This window comes from Bos grunniens, chromosome 26, assembly GCF_055505025.1.
Source record: "Bos grunniens cultivar Pamir isolate PY7600 chromosome 26, Bosgru_T2T1.0, whole genome shotgun sequence".
Lineage (NCBI taxonomy): Eukaryota > Metazoa > Chordata > Mammalia > Artiodactyla > Bovidae > Bos > Bos grunniens.
Genome location: NC_141190.1, coordinates 45,247,115 through 45,267,619, shown reverse-complemented (window position 1 = coordinate 45,267,619; position 20,505 = coordinate 45,247,115). Strand labels below are relative to the sequence as shown.

At 46.4% G+C, this 20,505-nt stretch overlaps 2 protein-coding genes across 5 annotated transcripts in view; one reads left to right on the top strand and one right to left on the bottom strand.

The window, feature by feature from the left end:
* The window catches only part of ADAM12 (ADAM metallopeptidase domain 12), a 394,287-nt gene that overhangs the window by 367,698 nt on the left and 6,084 nt on the right, over window positions 1-20,505 (top strand). For all 4 annotated transcript variants that reach the window (XM_086378404.1, XM_086378406.1, XM_086378408.1 and 1 more), the window contains one exon: window positions 16,755-16,885. In XM_086378404.1, the coding sequence (XP_086234530.1) occupies window positions 16,755-16,885 (131 nt within the window). The remainder of the gene's footprint in view (window positions 1-16,754; window positions 16,886-20,505) is intronic.
* Window positions 19,172-20,505, bottom strand: part of FANK1 (fibronectin type III and ankyrin repeat domains 1) — a 118,273-nt gene continuing 116,939 nt past the window's right edge. The window contains exon 9 of the transcript XR_015155538.1: window positions 19,172-19,630. The gene's annotated coding sequence lies outside the window, so the exon portion shown is untranslated. The remainder of the gene's footprint in view (window positions 19,631-20,505) is intronic.

Genomic DNA, 20,505 nt, shown 5'->3' with positions numbered 1-20,505 from the left:
GTGCCTCTTGGAGGTGGTTCTTGTTTGGCGGCACGGATCGAACCCACTGACCCTTGGTGCTTTAGTATTACCTGTGCCCTGTCCCCTAGGACGCGACAGACACACGTTCGGTGGCTAGCCCTGCCTCATCCATCCAGGCTTACCATCTACACTTTCCAGAAGGTGTTTTTCATAAACACCATGATAGTGGTTGACCTCACATCCAAAGGGTGAGTTAGTTCTTTACAGAAAATGCTTGATCTTGCCATTAAGTGTTCTGTGTGATCTTTACAAATCAAGGACAGTTGAATCAACTCTCTTCTCTTGTCCACAGACGGGCCTTTCAGGGCTACCATTTCCTTCTCAGGGAAATGAGCCTTGCAACTCAAGCTTCTCAAACTAACTCCTCAGCCTTGGTCGAGGAAGCGAACTTTCATTTCCCTTTCATCCTGTCAGCTCTTTGAGAGGAAAAGCATTCAGTATATTCATCTGGCTTTTAGCTGACTGCTGCCAACTTCTCCCGAAACACAGCCTGAGCATGAAAGGCAAAGTGTGGGCTTGAGAAAAGGCTGGAAAAATGATGGAAAAAAAAAGAAGTCACACACAGGGGTGTGTGGTCACGTACAACTGTATGCAGGCAGGGAGCCTGGTAGAATACCATTGTTCTGCCTGGCACAGTCCTGGCCCCGCTCTTCCTGGCATGTTATATTCACAAGTCACCAGGAACAGGCATGTCAGTGAGGACACCAGACAAACCAGCCCACTGCCAGCTCAGGGACCACTGCAGAGGCCCCAGGGACAGCACTGCATAGCGAGTTCATCTCAGACTCTGGAAGAGAAAAAGGAGGAAAGAAAAACAGGGCAGTTTCCAGGAGTGGTGACCAAAGGACCCCAGAGGGTTTGGGGCGGCTTTCTGATGATGTTGCAGCCACGCATTCTGGGAAACAAACTCACTCAGAAGGACAATGCAGATAGTGGGGTGCAGTTTATTACACCAGTGGACCCAAGGCAGAGTCTCCTCTTAGCCAAGGACCCCAACCAGTTTTTGTGAAAATCTTATATACCCTAAGTGTATGTGCCCAAACCCACCTCCCCAAATTCCCTGAAACTAGTCTGAACAAAGGAAAAGAAAGATACAATCAAAGTTAACCTGTGATTCATATGCCTTAAGCCTAGGTAGTTGCTGCTGCTAAGTCGCTTCAGTCGTGTCCGACTCTGTGCGACCCCATAGATTGCAGCCCACAAGGCTCCCCCGTCCCTGGGATTCTCCAGGCAAGAACACAGTGGACAATTATCAATAGGCCTGTGGTCATACCCCAATAAGCATAATAGAATTTACGATTCTATTCGGTTACACAGATAATAGGGTATTCTTTTAGGGATGGAGAGTCTAGGTACAAGCCCTGGGGCTCTTCCATCTGGGGGCCTGGTTTTCCAGTTGGTATGTCGTTTCCATAGATACTGGGCAAAGAGCTCAGAGTCCACAGTCCAGCCCAAGATGGAGTCCTGCTTTCAAATGGAGCCTGTTCTGTTTCCTCCTTCAATGATGGTTAATCTTAAGATATTTTAGGTGGTTTTTTCCTCTGGATTACAAAAGTGTTCAAAAACATACAACTTTGCACCCTAGAAAAATCCATTTTACCGTACGATCGTGTTAAAGTAATATATATTAAAGAGGACAATGTGTCCAAGCATGTGTCCTGGAAGTGTGTCTTCGGACGGCAGGCTTGAGCTCTGACACCCAGGCAGGGGGAGAGACTGCGTCCAGGAGCTCACGGCTTTGTAGCATGAAAGGATTCCTTGCCCTGACCCCAGACGTCATCTGTAAAGTCAACTGACTTGACTTCCATGAGGGAAGGGGGCCCTGAGAGGCCCCGGGCGAGCCAGAGACTCCAGGAGAAGTAATATCTGACATAGAGTTTTATGCTTTCCTTTTCTGCCTGCCGATTCCCTTCCGTCCTGAAACCTCAGCACAGGGTGCAGACCACTGCAGCCTGGTGTGGGTCTCAGGTTGGTCGGCAGATGAGGGAGAGGCTACACCAGGGGCACGTGTATGGGGGAGAGGACGGCTCCCTGTAGGCTCAGTCCTGAGCTGCCGGGAGAGGATCCAGCCTGGAGAAGCCCAGGGTGGGAGGCAGTGGGCACAGCCCCCTGACACAGATGGTACCCAGGGACCCTGAGAGAGCTCTGGGCATGGGTGGAGTGTCGTACCATCACCCAAGAGAGGGTCTCAAGTCACTAAAGATGAATTTTAAAAATAGGTGTGGCTCAAGAGACTAGGAGGTGTGACGACACTCTGGTGATTGTCTTACCTGCCAAACCCCCAGTGCGCCTAAATGTGTTCCCCGCTGAGTCAACGGGCTGGGGGGGCAAATTCTGGAGTTTCGTTAGATTTCTAGGATGTAGCAAACTGAAATCCTTTATGCACTTTATTATGACTAATAGGCTTAATTCACTCATCTAGAGTTTAAATAAGAGCACGTTCAATGTCACATCTAAGAAATAGATTTCTCCACTCACAGAGTTATATCTAGAGAAGTCTGTGCTAAGAAGTAGATCGAAATGCAATTTTCTGCTGTCAGACTGCAGTGTGCCATGATTCTAATGGGAGTATAAGTGGCACCTTCAATCCATAGATGAGCCATCCTTCAAACGAGTAAAAACCTCATGAAAGCATCACTTAGCACTTATCTGTAATTTTTTTAAGGTTTGCTCCATAAAACAGCATTTGAACTGTACATGCCAATGTGTGACCCTACTTGGATTGTTTTATTTTTTTAAGCCCTTCATTTCCTGGGAAAAGTTAGGAAGTGGTTTTCCTCCGTAGAATCTTATCAGTGATTAACGCTACTGACCTGACTGGCTAAAGTTGTTTTTCCAGTTAGATTAACTTCTTTACTAGAACAATAGGAAAAAAGAAGAAAAGCAACTGAACCTATCTCTTAGATTGATTTTTGCTGAATTCAGGTCCTTTCTTGAGGCAGCAGATGGGCTTATGAGAATATCTGCCAACCCTGTTTCTGGCGCGTTTCTGTACTGCAGAAATTCCAGCAAAGGCAGGATTAATTCCTGTTTTTATTCTTATAACTGAATGGCTTATAATTGTCTGTGTGTGTGTGTATGCCTGTTTGAGTTATTACCCTAAGTGTTTTAAGATAAGGAGCACCTCGGTTGTGTTTTGAGTTGTTATAAAGCAGCAAGCATGTGTTGAACGCCAGTTATGTGGCTAGTGATCCCAGGCTAAGTGCTTTGCAGGCATTTCTAACCCCCTGGAGGGGCCTAGGAGGCAGACACCACCAATACCCCATTTCGCAGAGGAGGAAGCACGGCAACATGAGGCCAAATAGCGAGACCCCCGGAGGTGGAGACCAGGGCTGCAGACTTAGAATGGCTGCAGAAACAGGTGGATACAGAGCGCGCAGAAGGGAGGAACTGCAGGAAGACCGTGATGGCGAGCAGGTCTTAGATCACCGGCTGCCTCGGCAATCTTTAATCCATTTTCCCCATTTTTGCCACAGATAAAGGTGATGGGGTGGGATGGGGGAACCTTCTCGCATCCTGCAAAGCCTCGTATAGTAACAGGAGAGACTTGCATTTCTCTCTGCTTTTGCTTATAATAGTATCATGCTCCAGCCATTTGTCTTGACTGATCTTAGAACCAGCCCCTGGTCAGAAACATTAGTTGTGTTGCATTCCAGATACTCATGGCATCTTTTTTTTAAATGTATTTTTAATTGAAGGATAATTGCTTTACAATATTGGTTTCATTTCTGCCATACAGCAACGTGAATCAGCCAGAGGTGTACATACGTCCCCTCCCTCTTGAACCTCCCTCCCACCTCCCGCCCTTTCCCACCCCTCTAGGTGGTCACAGAGCCCCGGGGTGAGTTCTCTGAGTCATATAGCAAATTCCCACTGGCCGTCTACTTGACATATGGCCGTGTAGATACTTCCATGCCACCCTCTCCATTTGCGGCACCCTCTCGTTCCTCCCCCCACCGCCCGTTTCCATAAATCTGTTCTCTGTGTCTGCCCTGCATTCCTGCCCTGCAGACAGGCTCATCAGTACCCTCTTTCTAGATTCCGTGTGAAAAATCCTCCATGCATTGTTTGTAGAGGTGAGATTTTCAGTTCAGTGTCTCTGACATTTCTCCTCCTCCACACCTCATCTGTGTCTGTAGAACATACAACGCACTGTATTTTGTAAAACAAGGCTGCCCGACATTGTACATCTCTTCTAAGATGGTAGAGCAACCAGACTCAATGTAAGTAGTGTCAGAGGGAAGTGGGGAGAGCTATTTCAAAGAGCCCTCCCTTCCCCAACCCACACAGAGTGATGAACAGTTAACACGGGCTGTTACTTATAAGCAATAACTATTCGTTCATAAATGCTTTGTAAGGATACAAATAGGAGCAAAGCTAATTTAGACCATGATTTCAGAGCCATCAGGTCCTGGCCAGTCCCTCTGAGGTTGACCCCAAACTTGCAGAGTTGTCTGCCGTAGAACGAATTCGCATCTGAATTTATTTGAATGAGGACTTGCACCCTTCTGATCTGTGTGGGCGTCTGATACTTAGACCAGCCCTCACAGAGTTTGCAAGCCTGATGATCTAGACCCTTGCTTGTCAGAAATGCCAGTACATACTGAGAAAAGGAAATATATTCATCAGGATATACTCCCGAGGCAGGGAGGTGAAATATGGGAAAACTGATCGTTATAAAAACCTGTGTTACTAAAGGGAAACCTAAAGCTGGGGAGGGTCCTCGGTGTCTTCTCTCTGCTTCTCAGATTTCATCCTTTTACCCAGACGTCCACCCAAGACCCCTTCCTCCCGAGCCTTCCTACAGTCCTCCCAGGGGTCTCCTCACTCACCCGCCACCTCGGTCCGGAGTTACCTGGGCACCTGGCCTGCTCCATTTCAGAAGGCTGCTGCTGCTGCTGCTAAGTCGCTTCAGTCGTGTCCGACTCTGTGCGACCCCATAGCCGGCAGCAGGAGACATACTCCTTTCCAGGCACACCTGAGCCCTTGTGCACACCGTGAACACAGTAGACATGTAGGAAGTACACTGAACTGAGCTGAATTCTCAGCAGTAAATAGTAAGCCTTGTCACGGGATCGCATACTCCCTTGGGGCCCACCCGACCAGTGAGCCATAGGTGAGTAAAGATCTTAGGCACTTCATCCTGTAAATCTGAAGTAGAGCTACTGCCCAGCTAGAGCATAAGACTTTAAATTGTAGCTACCAAGGTTTGGGACTCCCGCTCACTTCTGCCTACCCAGTAACTTGCAGGAATTTCAGCTAAAATATTTGGGGTTTCATATCGTATACCAAGGCTTCCCAGGTGGTACTAGTGGAAAAGAATCGCCCATCAGGGCAGGAGATGCAAGAGACATGGGTTTGAGCCCTGGGGCGGAAAGGTCCCCTGGAGGAGGAAATGGCAACCCGCTCCAGTATTCTTGACTGGAGAATCCCACGGACAGAGGAACCTGGTGGGCTACAGTCCGTGGGGCTGCAAAGAGTTAGGCGTGACTGAGCACTCACATCATGCACTAATACTCACAAGACAAACTCATCTGATGTGGAAGAACCTTCATCTCCCTGGAGAGAAATAACTTCAGAGGGAAGCCATTCAAGTGATTACAGTATTCAAAGGAGTGTTTGTTTTCCACTCACTTCTATTACTGTAAACACCCAAATTGTACATAAAAAAATGGATGCCTGACACTTTACCTTTATATTGTAATGGCAATGGATGCCTGTAAGTAAAAATTCCAACAGTGTAAAGGCTTATTTGGAAAGTAATCTCCCTCCCACCTCTATCACCAGGCTCACTTCCCAAAAGCAATCATTAACACTGCTGCTGCTGCTGCTGCTAAGTCACTTCAGTCGTCTCCGACTCTGTGCGACCCCATAGACAGCAGCCCACCAGGCTCCCCCGTCCCTGGGATTCTCCAGGCAAGAACACTGGAGTGGGTTGCCACCTCCTTCTCCAACGCATGAAAGTGAAAAGTGAAAGTGAACTCGGTCAGTCATTAACACTAGGTGTTTGTAAAATGTGATTTAGAATACAGTGAAAAGTCTCTTCCACCTGTCTCTCTCTGCAGAGTGAGAGGTTATGGAAAAGTTGAAAATTTTCAAACACTCAAAATTAAAAGGTACAGTGAAACCTCTCTGCCCATCCCCCGTCTTCAGCAACCACCACCTGGCTATCGCTCATTTTTCAAACCTTGGATCCTACTTTTGAAATCAAATGGCAGCGCACCTGGTACTTCTTTCCACTTTGGTTATTCCAGATCGACCGAATCCTTTTCACTGGCTGTGTAGTATTTCATGGTAGGGCCACACTGTAAATCCTTTAACCGGTCCTTTACTGATGGCTGCATGGGTGGTTTCATCATTTGATCCTTCGAACGGGCATATTCATGCCCAGGCACCTTGAGCCCATGCTTGACAATGGATGTGGGACAGATTTCTGGGAGCACAGTTGCAGATCAAAGGCCATATGCATTTAGAAACTTGATAGATGAGGCAGAAATGCCTCTGAAAGATGCCATCCCTATTTCTGTTCCCCAAGTCTTCATCAATGCAGGTTGTGCAGGATTTTTCTTATCTTTGCCAATATGATAGGTTGAAAAAAAAAAAACCTACATGTTTTTCTTCCTATACATGAGACGGGGGATCTTTTCACAGGTTTAAAATCCGTTTGTTTTTTCCCTTTTTCGTAAATGGCTTTGTCACCTCTTGTGACTTTTTGTTGTTTAAAAGGTTTGTCTACCCAAAGATTACAAATGTGTTTTTCTATTTCAAATAGCTTCATGATCTTTTTTTCACATTTAAGTATTTGATCCATCTGCTATTTAGTGTATAAAATGAAGTAGGAATCCAACTTTATTTTTCTAGATAACCTCCTGACTGATCCTTAGCATTGTTCATTGTGCTTGTGTATTTATTTGTCCTTTATTGGCTTATCTTTTCTATACTAGATTTATCTGGTTCCTCCTCCATTCTTCATTGTCGTTCACTTTCTAAATCTTGTCCGACTCTTTGCAACCCCATGGACTGCAGCAAACCAGGCTTTCCTGTCCTTTACTATCTCCCAGAGTTTGCTCAGACTCATGTCCATTGAGTCGATGATGCCATCCAACCATCTCATCCTCTGTCATCCCCTTCTCCTACCTTCAGTCTTTCCCAGCATCAGGTTCTTTTCCAATGAGTCAGATCTTCACATCAGGTGGCCAAAGTATTAGAGCTTCAGCATCAATTCTTCCAAGGAACGTTCAGGGTTGATTTCCTTTAGGATTAACTGCTTTGATCTCCCTGCTGTCTGGGGGAGTCTCAAGAGTCTTCTCCAGCACAACAAGTTGAAAGCATCAATTCTTTGGCGCTCAACCTTCTTTATGGTCCAACTCTCACATTCTCCTCCACTCCACCACCCCCAGAGAACCAGCCCTAGATTTTATATATAATTTTCCTTTTCCTGCCGTTAGACCACAGAAACATTACTTTCATCTCCTCTCTACAAATCTGAGATAATCTCTCTCTCATTGGACTTTGTGATAATTAAATGAAAACATATAACTTTATTAGGATGTCTGTAATGTCTTTGCTAAATGATAGTAACTTTTATTTTACTTTTTATTCTGCGCTTATCTTTATCACTTTCATTTTTCTTTTGTACTTAGCTTAATTTTTCTCTAACTTCTTAGATCATTATTTCACTTATATTCATGTTTGATTACATAGCATGTAAATCTAGAAGTTTCCCAAACACTGCTTTATCTGTGCCTGTTCTCATTTTTGTGTTTACCGTGTTTATAATTTTTAAAGAGTCTATGTTTTCTCCTTTGGCCCCAATATTGAAGTTTATTCTGTTGTGGTTAATATTTTAAATAGCTTTCCCTACTGTCTAAAAGCAGAGCGTTTCTGTGAAACCTTTCATAAGCCAAAATGGCACAAAGTAAAGAAGCGATTACCTTAGGACACGTCTTGTTAGGGATGCAAATCGAGATAAAGCACGGATGCTCACAGACCGGGCTCAGAGCTCTGGCGGGCATGCTGAGTGCAGTTCCTGGGGCGGGAGCTTGGTGGTGCCACCCCTCTGCTCAATGGCTGTTGCCCCCACACACACACAATGCTGAAAGCTGGCTTTTTGCCTTTTCGTGTGTGAAAGTGAAGATCCTCTTCAGATTTCTGTCGGTTAGTGAAGACAGGTACTAATGTAGGTCTTTCATAAAAGTGCTGCTGCTGCTGCAAAGTCGCTTCAGTCGTGTCCGACTCTGTGAGACCCCATAGATGGCAGCCCATCTGGGATTCTCCAGGCAAGAACACTGGAGTGGGTTGCCATTTCCTTCTCCAACCCATGGAAGTGAAAAGTGAAAGTGAAGTCGCTTCAGTCCTGTCCGACTCTGTGCGACCCCATAGACAGCAGCCCACCAGGCTTCCCCTCCCTGGGATTCTCCAGGCAAGAACACTGGAGTGGGTTGCCATTTCCTTCTCCAATGCATGGAAGTGAAAAGTGAAAGTGAAGTCGCTCAGTCGTGTCCAACTCTAGCGACCCTATGAACTGCAGCCTACCAGGCTCCTCCGTCCATGGGATTTTCCAGGCAAAAGTACTGGAGTGGGTGCCATTGCCTTCTCCGTCATAAAAGTGAGGGTCTAGCAAATATATAAATGTAAAAGTGATCCAAAATCCACCCATATTTATACTGCATGGAAATAACCATTGTTACCTGTTTCTCTAGGTATACAACTACTTAACTTTCAGATATATGCATATATTTCTTTATTAGAAAAGGAAAAATTAAACAGTATAGACTGCTTCAGCCCATGCCAGATACAAGCTCTGGCCTAAGTTTGGTGTTGATTTTCTATGTGTGTGTGTGTGCATGCTAAGTCACTTCAGTCATGTCCGACTCTGGGACTCCATGGACTGCAGCCCTGGCAGGCCCTTCTGTCCATGGGATTCACCAGACAAGAATAACTGGAGTGGGCTTCCATGCCCTCCTCCAGTACTTTTCATATATTTTTATGTAAGTAGGTATCCATGAATAATATATATGACTAGTATTTTTTCAGTTTATATAAATGGTATCAAACTAAGCGTAACAAAACATGTACTTATCTGTGTTTTGCTTTTTGTTTCTGGATGTTCTCTTTGGTTCTTACTCAGCTATGAGGCTTGTCTTTTATTTTTTATAAGAATATTTGCTCCAATAATTTCAAAATCCAAAATCTTTGGGTGTGTTGCTGCTGAGGTTTTATCCTTCCCTCTCTCTCTCTTTCTCATGATTCCCTGCTTCCTGGTCATTTCCTGTGAGCTTACTTCACTGGAAAGTTCTCTGGGAGCTCTTGCAGGTCTAGGACGAAGGCTGTTCCCCCCAGAGAGGGTGTATTTGCGTCTGTCAGGTGGCCAAGGCAACACCAGCTTGAGGTCCAGTGAAATGACTCAGGGCTTACTGAGCTGCTACCCAGGTGATGTGTGATGTGACGTCAGTTTCTGGTCCGAAAGGGCAGTTTGTGGTTACAGGTCAGTCTGCCCAGCACCAAGAGAACTCTCCCTGCAGTCTAACTAGGGATAAGGGAACTGTCTCTGCAGTCTGCTAGGGATGGACAATGATAAGTGTTGATTTCTGGAAGATTCTTACCCTGAGGTATAGTCTTCTGCAGAGCCCAGCTTGATCAAGGAGAGGTCAGAAAGAGAACTGGGACAGGTGCCGACCCTTAACCCCTGCATCCCTCACCTTAAAAGGGGATCAGAACCAAACCCCAGGTTTCCCTAACTGGGCAAATACCTATAGCTTCAGTGTACTACTAACCCCTCTGGGCTTCTTTCACTTAGATGCTGGCCTGATAACATCTTACTATCTTGTAGCTCTTGATACTTTTAAGAAAAAAATTTAAATATATTCTATCCAACAATTTTAGAGAGAAGATAGGTCAAAATAACCCAGCCCATCGTGCATCTAGAAATGGATGATCCACCTCATAACTTCGGTTAGTTCTGTAATGTCTATCTTACAGAACTGTCTGTATTACAGCTTGTAACATCTACTTTCTGTTCTGTAGCCATAATTCCCACAGTTTTGTTAAGCTGAGGTCCACATTGAAGTGATTTAGTGCTCAATCTTTTTGCCACTGAGCCATCCTTTTCCTGTCTGGCTGAAGTCTATTCTGTAGGACTTTCAGAATTTCTTCTAGAACTCTTGGGACGAATTTTCTCTGAATTTTTGCATGTTCAAAGACATCAATGTCTTTTGTTTACTTTTTCAATGATGTTTTAGGCATAAAATTAATGGGTCACACTTTCTTCCTTGAAGCTCTTCCATGCATGCTTCCTCTATCTGCTCTGAAGAAATCAGAAGATGGCTTATCTTTTTTTCCTTGTAAGTGACCTGATTCTGTATCCTTGAAAGGCCAGTAGCTTTAAAGAGTTGTATCTTATTTCTGATGTTGGTGTTGTTCAGTTGCTCAGTCATGCCTGACTCTTTGTTACCCTATGGACTGCAGCATGCCAGGCTTCCTTGTCCTTCACTATCTCCTGGAGTTTGTTCAAACTCATGTCTACTGAGTCAGTGATGCCATCCCACCATCTCACCCTCTGTCACCTTCTTCTCCTCCTGCATCAGTCTTTTCCAATGAGACAGCTTTTCACATCAGGTGGCCAAAGTATTGGAGCTTCAGCTTCAGCACCTGTCTTTCCAATAAATATTCAGGGTTGATCTCCTTTAGGATGGACCGGTTTGATCTCCTTGCTGTCCAAGGGTCTCTCAAGGGTCTTCTCCAACACTACAGTTCAGAAGCATCAATTCTTCAGCACTCAGCCTTCTTGATGGTCCAATTCTCACCTACATGACTACTGGAAAAACCAGAGCTTTGACTATATGGACCTTTGTCGGCAAAGTAATGTCTCTACTTTTTAATATGCTGTCTAAGTCTGTCATAGCTTTTCTTCCAAGGAACTTTTCTTTTAATTTCATGACTGAAGTCACCATCTGCAGTGATTTTGGAGCCCAGCAGAATAAAGTCTGTCACTGTGATGAGTCTCACGCACTTCCCCAGGGAAACAGTGTACACTTTCCAGGACTTGACTCTTTCAGAAAAGTTTTTGCGTGTTAATGGTGAATATCTTTTCTCTCTGTACTATTTGCTCAGATCCCTTTGCCGGCGTTCTTTGTCCTTTACCCTTGAACTTTTCCTCCTTTCCCTCAGCTGGACCGCGGTAGCCCTGACTGTGTTCAGTGCGTCCAGGCCCTTGGTTTGTGCTGTTGCTTTGGTTTTTCCTTCCCTGTTTCTCTTAACTTTTGCCAGCTCCTTTTTCGTTTCCTTACATACATACACACTTTTGCCAGCGGGTTCTTAGTCGGCCCTTTGTTTATTGTGGTTCCTTCCTTCCTTCTTTCAGCAGTTTTGATTAGTGTGTCTGCGTTCCTCTTTAAAGGAAGGGAGGGCTTCCTGGGAGGAAGGACCAGTTGCAGGTCAGCTGGGGGAAGGGCCAGGTTAGAGCTTGGGACCAGCTCTTACATTGCCCACATCCCAGGGCACCGCAGAGACAGCGGGCTTTGAGGGATGGTGGTGGTTTGGCCTCCTCTGCTTTCAGCAGAGACCCTGCCAGGACCCTCCCCTGCTCCACGCGTGCGCAGATGGCTGAGCTCGTCTGCTGTGCCTTCAGCCCTGACCCACGTCACCTGCTCACTCCCGTGTCTCGTCCTTGGCAGGCAGGGTGGGTGTTCTTCCAGGTTCTCCCTTTCATGGGCTCTTCTCAGCCCAGCCTGCTGCACACTTTGCATCCTTTTCTCATATATTCAGCTTTCCCAGAAGTGGAGTTCTGCTCCTCCTTGTGCATTTTCCTTACCGTCTTCAGGTGGTTTTAGAAGGAAAGAAGTAAGGACCTCTTCCAGCTAGGTACAAACACGCTCTTACAAGGACGCCTGCCTCTTCTGAACAAGGCATCTCCCCAGGAACCAGTTATCCCTGTTGTTATCAGGAGGCATCCATTCCTGCAGGGCCAGGGATGGCCAGACGGTGAGCAGCATTCATGCTGCCCTACCCCCAGCTCAGCCCTGCACAAGCTCACTGGGACCTCTGTGGCATCTCTGGCATTTTCCTGCGATAACATCCGGTCTTCCTGGGGGGATTCCCCCTGGAAAAGCAGGATGCACTTCCTCTTGCTGATCATGCAGACGGAGATAACAGTTGAGAATTCTCTATGACAGTCAAGGCAAAGGGCTATATTTGGATCTAAAAATTTATTCTCGTCCCTCTAAAAATTATTTGAAATATGTGACTATTGCTAAAACATGAGCAGAAAATGGAGGAATGAGAACACTATTTTTTTTGGGTAACTTTATTTATTTGTTTTGGGTTGCATTGGGTCTTTGTTGCTGTGTGGGCTTTTCTCTAGTTGCAGTGAGTGAGGGGGGCTCCTCTCTAGTTGTGGGGCATGGGCTTCTCACCGTCGTGACCTCTCCCGTTGTGAAGCACAGGCTCTAGGGTGAGTGGGCTTCAGTAGTTGTAGCTCCCAGACTCTAGAGCACAGACTCCGTAGTTTTTGGTGCACGGACCCAGCTGCTCCGTGGCATGCAGGATCTTCCCAGACCAGGGATTGAACCCAAGTCTCCGCATTGGCAAGTGGATTTTTTATCACTGAGCCACCAGGGAAGCCCGAGACCACTCTATTTAATAACGGATCATGATTTTTCTCCAGTACCTAGGAGTTGAAGAGAAAGGGGCATCTGAACTTGTTTCCTTTTTAAAAATGAAAGTCAGCCTAAAGAAATGTTTATTGAGTGTGGAGTTTATGTTCACTGAGGCCTGGAGTCATTCCTTTGCTCCATCCTGACGGCTCTTTGTAGCCAGGTTGGATTGGACTTCTTCAGGAAACCTCAGGTCCAGGTTTTGCAAAGGCAGCTTGAAAAATGGTGCCTCAAAGGGAGTGCGGAAGCTCCGCTCCTCTCTCCAAGGTCAGAGCACGTGCTGCAGGGGCTTCTGTCCAGATGATTTTGGACTCCAGGTCTGATCCGTGAGAAGGGAGGACCCCTCATCTTTGACTAACTCCACTGTTCCATGAAGCCAGTTTGTCCCAGTTGGGCCTGGTGGGAAGCTGGCATCTTACCTAGGCAGCTACCTGTTTCATGTTTCCATAGAAACCTGTCCTGGGTGTGGCAGGAGGGAAGCAGATTGGTATTTCTGCTGAGCCCAGGTTTGAATCAGAACTTTCAATCAACATCTCAACTCTCTGGGCTTTTATCACTAGGGTGACTATATAATTTCTCCTCTAAACCAGGAAACAGTGGAAACAGTGTCAGACTTTATTTTGGGGGGCTCCAAAATCACTGCAGATGGTGATTGCAGCCATGAAATTAAAAGACGCTTACTCCTTGGAAGGAAAGTTATGACCAACCTAAATAGCATATTCAAAAGCAGAGACAGTACTTTGCCAACAAAGGTCTGTCTAGTCAAGGCTATGGTTTTTCCAATGGTCATGTATGGATGTGAGAGTTGGACTGTGAAGAAAGCTGAGTGCTGAAGAATTGATGCTTTTGAACTGTGGTGTTGGAGAAGACTCTTGAGAGTCCCTTGGACTGCAAGGAGATCCAACCAGTCCATCCTAAAGGAGACCAGTCCTGGGTATTCACTGGAAGGACTGATGCTGAGGCTGAAACTCCAATACTTTGGCCACCTCATAAGAAGAGTTGACTTATTGGAAAAGACTTGGATGATGGGAGGGATTGGGGGCAGGAGGAGAAGGGGACGACAGAGGATGAGATGGCTGGATGGTATCACCAACTCGATGCACATGAGTTTGGGTAAACTCTGGGAGTTGGTGATGGACAGGGAGGCCTGGCGTGCTGCGATTCATGGGGTTGCAAAGAGTCGGATACGACTGAGTGACTGAACTGAACTGAAACCAGGACACATTAGAGAGACTGTGATTAATAAATTCAGTGGTACCATAAATTGGGCATGTCCCAGGCAAACCAGAATGAATGGCCCACCTAATTACCTCCTAAGCTTCTGTGATAAATCCAAATATATTGTGATACATTGTAACATACATCTCACATTCTCTCCAGCCTTGCAGTAAAACCCTGACATTATCTTTACTAGCAAGACTAGATAGTTATTCATACTTAGTGGCAAAACTAGTCATCATTTAGTCATGAATTATTTAATCTTCAAAGTCTTTCACGTTTATGGTGCATGCATTCCATTTTTACGGTGCACACTAATATCTCGCTCATAGTTTTCTGCCATCTTACAGGAAACGGAAGTTGATTTAGCGCCATGGTTTATCACCCAGAGTGAGTCTGTTGGGAGGACTCTGGCGCTTTTATTAATTTGTTTTTATTGGAGTATAGCTGCTTTGCAACTCTGTGTCAGTTTCTGCTGGACAGCAAAGGGAGTCAACTGTACATATACGTATATCCAGTCTTTTTTCAATTTCCTCTCCATGTAGATCGCCACAGAGCAGTGGGTTCCCTGTGCTGTGCCATAGTTTATCAGTTATTTATTTCATATATAGCTGTGTGTGTGTGGCAATCCCAGTACGATTAGGGCATTTTTAAGTGGTTCCGTTCACTCCTTCAATAATAGTAGCTTATTGGTCGCTGTGCTCCAGGCTCTGTGCTAAGAGGCTAATAGATCATCTCTCACTTAACCCTCGCATCACCTTCTCTCCACAACGTGGAGAAGCAGCATAACTTGAGTGTCCTCTCAGAGTGCATCATCGGCACAGAGCCCGGTCAGATACGCGGACGGCCTGACCTCAGCGCTTGTGCTCATTGTGGGTCTGTATCCCTGGTGAGGGGTGTGTTCTCTTTTACATTCTGCGGGCTGTTCGTGTTTCCTTAAATGAGCACTCATGTGGAAAGGTCCCTTGTCAGTCCATCCCTGTTCAGTGGTTCTCTCCTCTCCCAGTTTGCCCATTGTCTCAACTTGGCATACTTTCCATGCAGCTGTGGTTGACAAACTTCTGTGGTATTATAGCTTCCTTTGCTTTACAAAGTGAAAGTGAAAAGCTCAGTCATGTCCGGCTCTTTGTGACCCCATGGACTATACAGTCCATGGAATTCTCCAGGCCAGGATACTGGAGTGGGTTGCCATGCCCTTCTCCAAGGGATCTTCCCAACCCAAGGATTGAACCCAGGTCTCCCGCCTTGCAGGGGGATTCTTTACCAACTGAGCCACAAGGGGATAACATTAAAGGGGGGGGGGGCGCAGGGACTATATTGTCACATTCTTTGAGCTCTGACTGCTGTGGAGATGTAATCAGTGGAGTGAGTACCATGAGAAAGTCAACTCAAATGTTCTTAAATCATCCCGGGTGGTCCTGGATGTATGGAATACTGAGTGCTATCACAGGGGCGAGGCCATCTGTTTATTAGGATGTCCTGTCTTCCTTGAGTTCCTGGCACCCTTTCCTGCACACTTTCTGTGCACACACAGGTGTTTCTAGGCTCCAAGGCCCAGAGTGGGTGGTGTCTTGATCCCTAAGTTCACCCTGGGCTCAAAACAGTGTTATCAGTGCTCACCGACTTCCCACCATGGCTTCAGTGAAAGGCTCCGCCGCCCCCCCCACCCCCGCCACAGTAACCAAGGTAGGAACCCCAGGAACACAGGTGCCTTTTAATCATTGTTATCCATGTTCTGGGAGTTTCCCATGCATGATGTAGTCCTCATAACAATGCTATGAGAAGGGTCTTTGTTTTCTCCCATTTTACACCCAGAGAAACTGAGGTTCAGAGAAGTCCAGAGACTTGCACAAGTCCCAGAGTGTTGGTCTTTGCATAAAACCCAGAGCAGAAACTCCAAGTTCATGCTCTGCCCACCCTCTACTGCTGGCTCCCTCACTGGCCTCTGGTGGACGTGGATTTTCCTCCTGGGTGTCATTTTCCAGGCATGTTGGTGACTCTTTGAACGAATCCTCAGCAAGTATTTCAGTAGAAGAACAGTAATGCATTTTATGGGGAGCAGCGTGACTGACCCCATGTTGGTGGGAGAGGGTGGCCCCCTCCCTTTCTGGTTCACCCGCAGCTGAACCAGTTCTGTTAGAGGGTTCCGGCAAATTTGAAGAAATGAGTGTGTTCCTTGAAAAGACTTTCACTAGCTTCTCGTGCTGGGCCTTTCTAAAGTGAAAAGAAGCCTGAACAGCACAGGGGAAGTTGGCATCCTCTGGGTGACAGCAGGCCAGAGACGCCAGCAACTCTACATCCAAGGCCGGTCAGCAACGTGGCATCTGAAGACTCGTCTTTGAGTGTCTGTAACTAAATGATGGGTGTTTGGTGGTTTAGTCACTAAGTCGCGTCCGACTCTTGTGACCCCATGGACTGTAGCCTACCAGGCTCCTCTGTCCATGGGATTTTTCAGGCAAGAATACTGGAGTGGGTTGCCATTTACTTCTCCAAGGGATCTTCCCAACCCAGGAACCAAACACAGGTCTCCTGCATTGCAGGCAGATTCTTTACCGGCTGAGCCATGATGCTGTGGTTAAATCTTTAACACAGCACGCAGACACATGCACACACACACACACACACACACGGGCACGCACACACACGCGCACTCACACATGCACGCACACACACCACCACACCTGTATGGTGAGGGGACTGTAGTCAGCAAGTTCACAGGAAGTGAAAGCCGTGCTGTGCAGCAACGAGACCGCCCTCCTCTCCCTAGCCCAGTCTCCAGGGGACTCTGATGGCTTCTGAAGTCAGTGTCTCGTCCAAGTGCACGAAGATGGTGATCATGCCTCACCTTCTGGTTTATTGCAGGGAACTCGTAAGCCAAGCCCCCCTCAGAAGCCGCTGCCTGCAGACCCTTTGAGCAAGACGGCTCGCCTGGCCGGCGCCCCAGCCAGGTCCCCGGGACGGCAGGAGTCTGCGCTCCGCCTGGCGCCCATCAGGTTGGTGATGCACCCGCTTCTCTCTCTTCCTCCCGGAAACCATGTGGGCCAGCTGTACAGGTCACGCTTCTCAAGCCACTGGAGGACAGGGGAGTGTGGTGCCGGCCGTGTGTCCCGCACTCCCCATCCGTGGGAGCAGCGTAAGACAGATGCAAGGGCGGATCTTGACAGGAAGCAGCTGGGAGCTATAGAACTGGTCGCTCTTAGCAGTGATTCCGGCCTACCCGTGAGATCAGCTCAAGATCGAGTAGAACAGATCCTTCAGAGCAGCGGCTGATGCTCTGGGCCAGGCCACAGCCAGCCGCCAAGCAGTTGTGATACTGGAACAGCGGGACACCTGCCTCCAAAAATATGACTGGGACTGTGATGGCCTCTCCTCAGTCCCTGGGATCCCAAGAAACGAGGTGAGGTTGGAGGGCCAGGGATGAAAGGAGAGGAGTGGAGGAAGTTAGGCTGGAGAAACTGCTGGGCAAGGGTAACCAGGAGCTTCCCACCCAACCGGCAAAAGGAATCGCCTTTGCAGACTGAGCGGCCGCTGGGGGTCATCCACTCTGCCGTCCCCCCAGGGACTAGGCCCAATCCTGACCTGGGCAGGGAGGTTTAACTCAGTGGTGTGCTGGAGCCAGCTCCCGTTGGTTTGCAAGAACTATTAAATTTCCAGGAATTTAGCCAGCTAGGTGTTAAGCCTGGGCCTTCTTTAAAATTACATAAACTGGAAATGATGCCAGTTATATTAAAAACAAAAGTAATAAATGTTCAGAGCCCCAAACTTCCATTTTTTTTCACATTTTACTGCCACCCACTCTCTTGAGGTCACCTACATCGGTCGTTTCTGTGTGATGGGAACACCGCGCCCTGGCCACAACACAGCTCTTCCGTGCTCAGCCAGGTCCTATTGGGAGCATGAGTTATTTATACCATGGAAATTGACAAGCACCACAGATCCAGGGCCTCTGACTTCCCCCGCCATGGCGGGTAGTTAAACATTTACCAGCTCACAGACGGGTTAAACCCTCAGCCAAAACACATGCCCCCTTGGCAGACAGCTCGCTTTGTGAGCAAGGTAGGGGTGCTGGCCGGGCCCTGGGTTCAATAATTCAGCATCTCCGAGGGGAAGGCGTGCGTTCGTGAGTTCATTCCAGCTCTCAGGGAAAAATGTTTGGCCCATGAAAAATCTCTGTAATAAATCTCAGAGATACAGCTTGTCAGGGGGTCGGGACAGTAGTTTGATTCCTGGCTCTACACATATAGAAACATGGCAGAGCATCCTAATTATTTCACTGCGGTTTGTACACTGATCTTAAAGTTACTTTTCTAGTGTTCAAAGGAAAAAAAAAACATGGGCAGGAAGGTGGGGAAGGCCCTCTTTCATCTTCCTGAAGTTTAGTTGATTCTCAGTGCTGTGTTCGTTTCTACCATAGCACAAAGTGATTCAGTTATACCTGCACATTCTTTCTCTTACTCTTTCCATTAGTGTCCATCACAGGATGGTGAATGCAGTTCCCTGTGCTGTACGGGAGGACCTCGCCCCTTATCCAGTCTACACATGGTAGTTGGCATCTGCTGATCCCAGATTCCCAATCTGTCCCTTCCCCACTTCCCTCCCCTTTGGAAGCCACAAGTTCTGTAGATCATTTGTGTCATATCTTAGATGCCACACGGAAGGGATAGATGTCATATGATATTTGCCTTTCTCTGACTTCCTTCACTTAATGTGATAGTCTCTGGGTCCATCCGTGTGGCTGCAAGAATATTTCATTCTTTTTTTATAGCTGAGAAATATTCCATTATATATAAATTATGCATACCACATAGAAAGGCCTTTTTTTTTTTTTTTTTTTGCTCTTCTCCTGAGGCAGTGATTTTTTTAAAAAAATTTTATTAGAGTATCAGTTCAGTTCAGTCACTCAGTTGTGTCTCACTCTTTGTGACCCCATGAACTGCAGCATGCCAGGCCTCCCTGTCCATCACCAACTCCCAGAGTTTACCCAAACTCATGTCCATTGAGTCAGTGACACCATCCAACCATCCTCTGTCATCCCCTTCTCCTCCTGCCCTCAATCTTTCCCAGCATCAGGGTCTTTTCAAGTGAGTCAGTTCTTCACATCAGGTGGCCAAAGTATTGGAGTTTCAGCTTCAACATCAGTCCTTCCAATGAACACCCAGGACTGGTCTCCTTTCGGATAGACTGGTTGGATCTCCTTGCAGTCCGAGGAACTCTCAAGAGTCTTCTCCAACACCACAGTTCAAAAGCATCAATTCTTCAGCTCTCAGCCTTCTTTATAGTCCAACTCTCACATCCATACATGACTACTGGAAAAACCATAGCCTTGACTAGACAGATCTTTGTTGGCAAAGTAATGTCTCTGCTTTTGAATATGCTATCTAGGTTGGTCATAACTTTCCTTCCAAGGAGTAAGCGTCTTTTAATTTCATGGCTGCAATCACCATCTGCAGTGATTTTAGAGCCCAGAAAAATAAAGTCAGCCACTGTTTCCACTTTTTCCCCATCTATCTGCCATGAAGTGATGGGACCAGATGCCTTGATCTTAGTTTTCTGAATGTTGAGCTGTAAGCCAACTTTTTCACTCTCCTCTTTCACTTTCATCAAGAGGCTCTTTAGTTCTTCTTCACTTTCTGCCATAAGGGTGGTGTCATCTGCATATCTGAGGTTATTGATATTTCTCCCGGTAATCTTGATCTCAGCTTGTGCTTCCTCCAGCCCAGCGTTTCTCATGATGTACTCTGCATAGAAGTTAAATAAGCAGGGTGACCATATACAGCCTTGACGTACTCCTTTCCCTATTTGGAACTAGTCTGTTGTTCCATGTCCAGTTCTAACTGTTGCTTCCTGGCCTGCGTACAGGTTTCTCTTATTAGAGTATACTTGATGTACAGTGTGGTGTTAGCTTCAGGTACACAGCATGGTGACTCAGTTATACATATATATATTCATTCTCTTTTGGATTCTTTTCCCATATAGGTCATTACAGAATATTCAGGCAGGCTCCCTGTGCATATACAGTAGGTCCTTGCTACAGCAGGTTGTCTGTTTTATATATAGTGATATGTTAATACCAATCCTAATTAATCCCCCCACACACACATCCCTTGAGTAAACCCTAAGTTCATTTTCAAAATCTGTGAGTCTGCTTCTGTTTTGTAAATAAGTTCATTTATATCATTTTTTAAATTAGATTCCACATATGAATGATATTTGTCTTTCTGTCTTTATGTTTGAGCACTATCCCACTGTATATATGTACCACATCTTTATCCGTTCCTATGTCGATGGACATTTAGGTTGCTTCTTGGCTATTGTAAATAGCACTGCAATGAACACTGGGGTGCGTGTTATCTTTCTGAATTAATGTTATCTCCAGATGTGGGATTTCTGGGTCACATGGTAATCCTACCTTCAGTTTTCTGAGGGCCCGTCATACTGGGTTCTACAGGGGCTGCCCTAGTTTACATTCCCACTCACAGTGTAGGAGCATTCCCTTTTCTCCACACCTTCTCCAGCCTTTATTGTTTACAGACTTACTGATTTTTAATTGGAGAATAATTGCTTTACAATGCTGTGTTGGTTTCTGCCATACCTCAGCATGAATCAGCCCTGA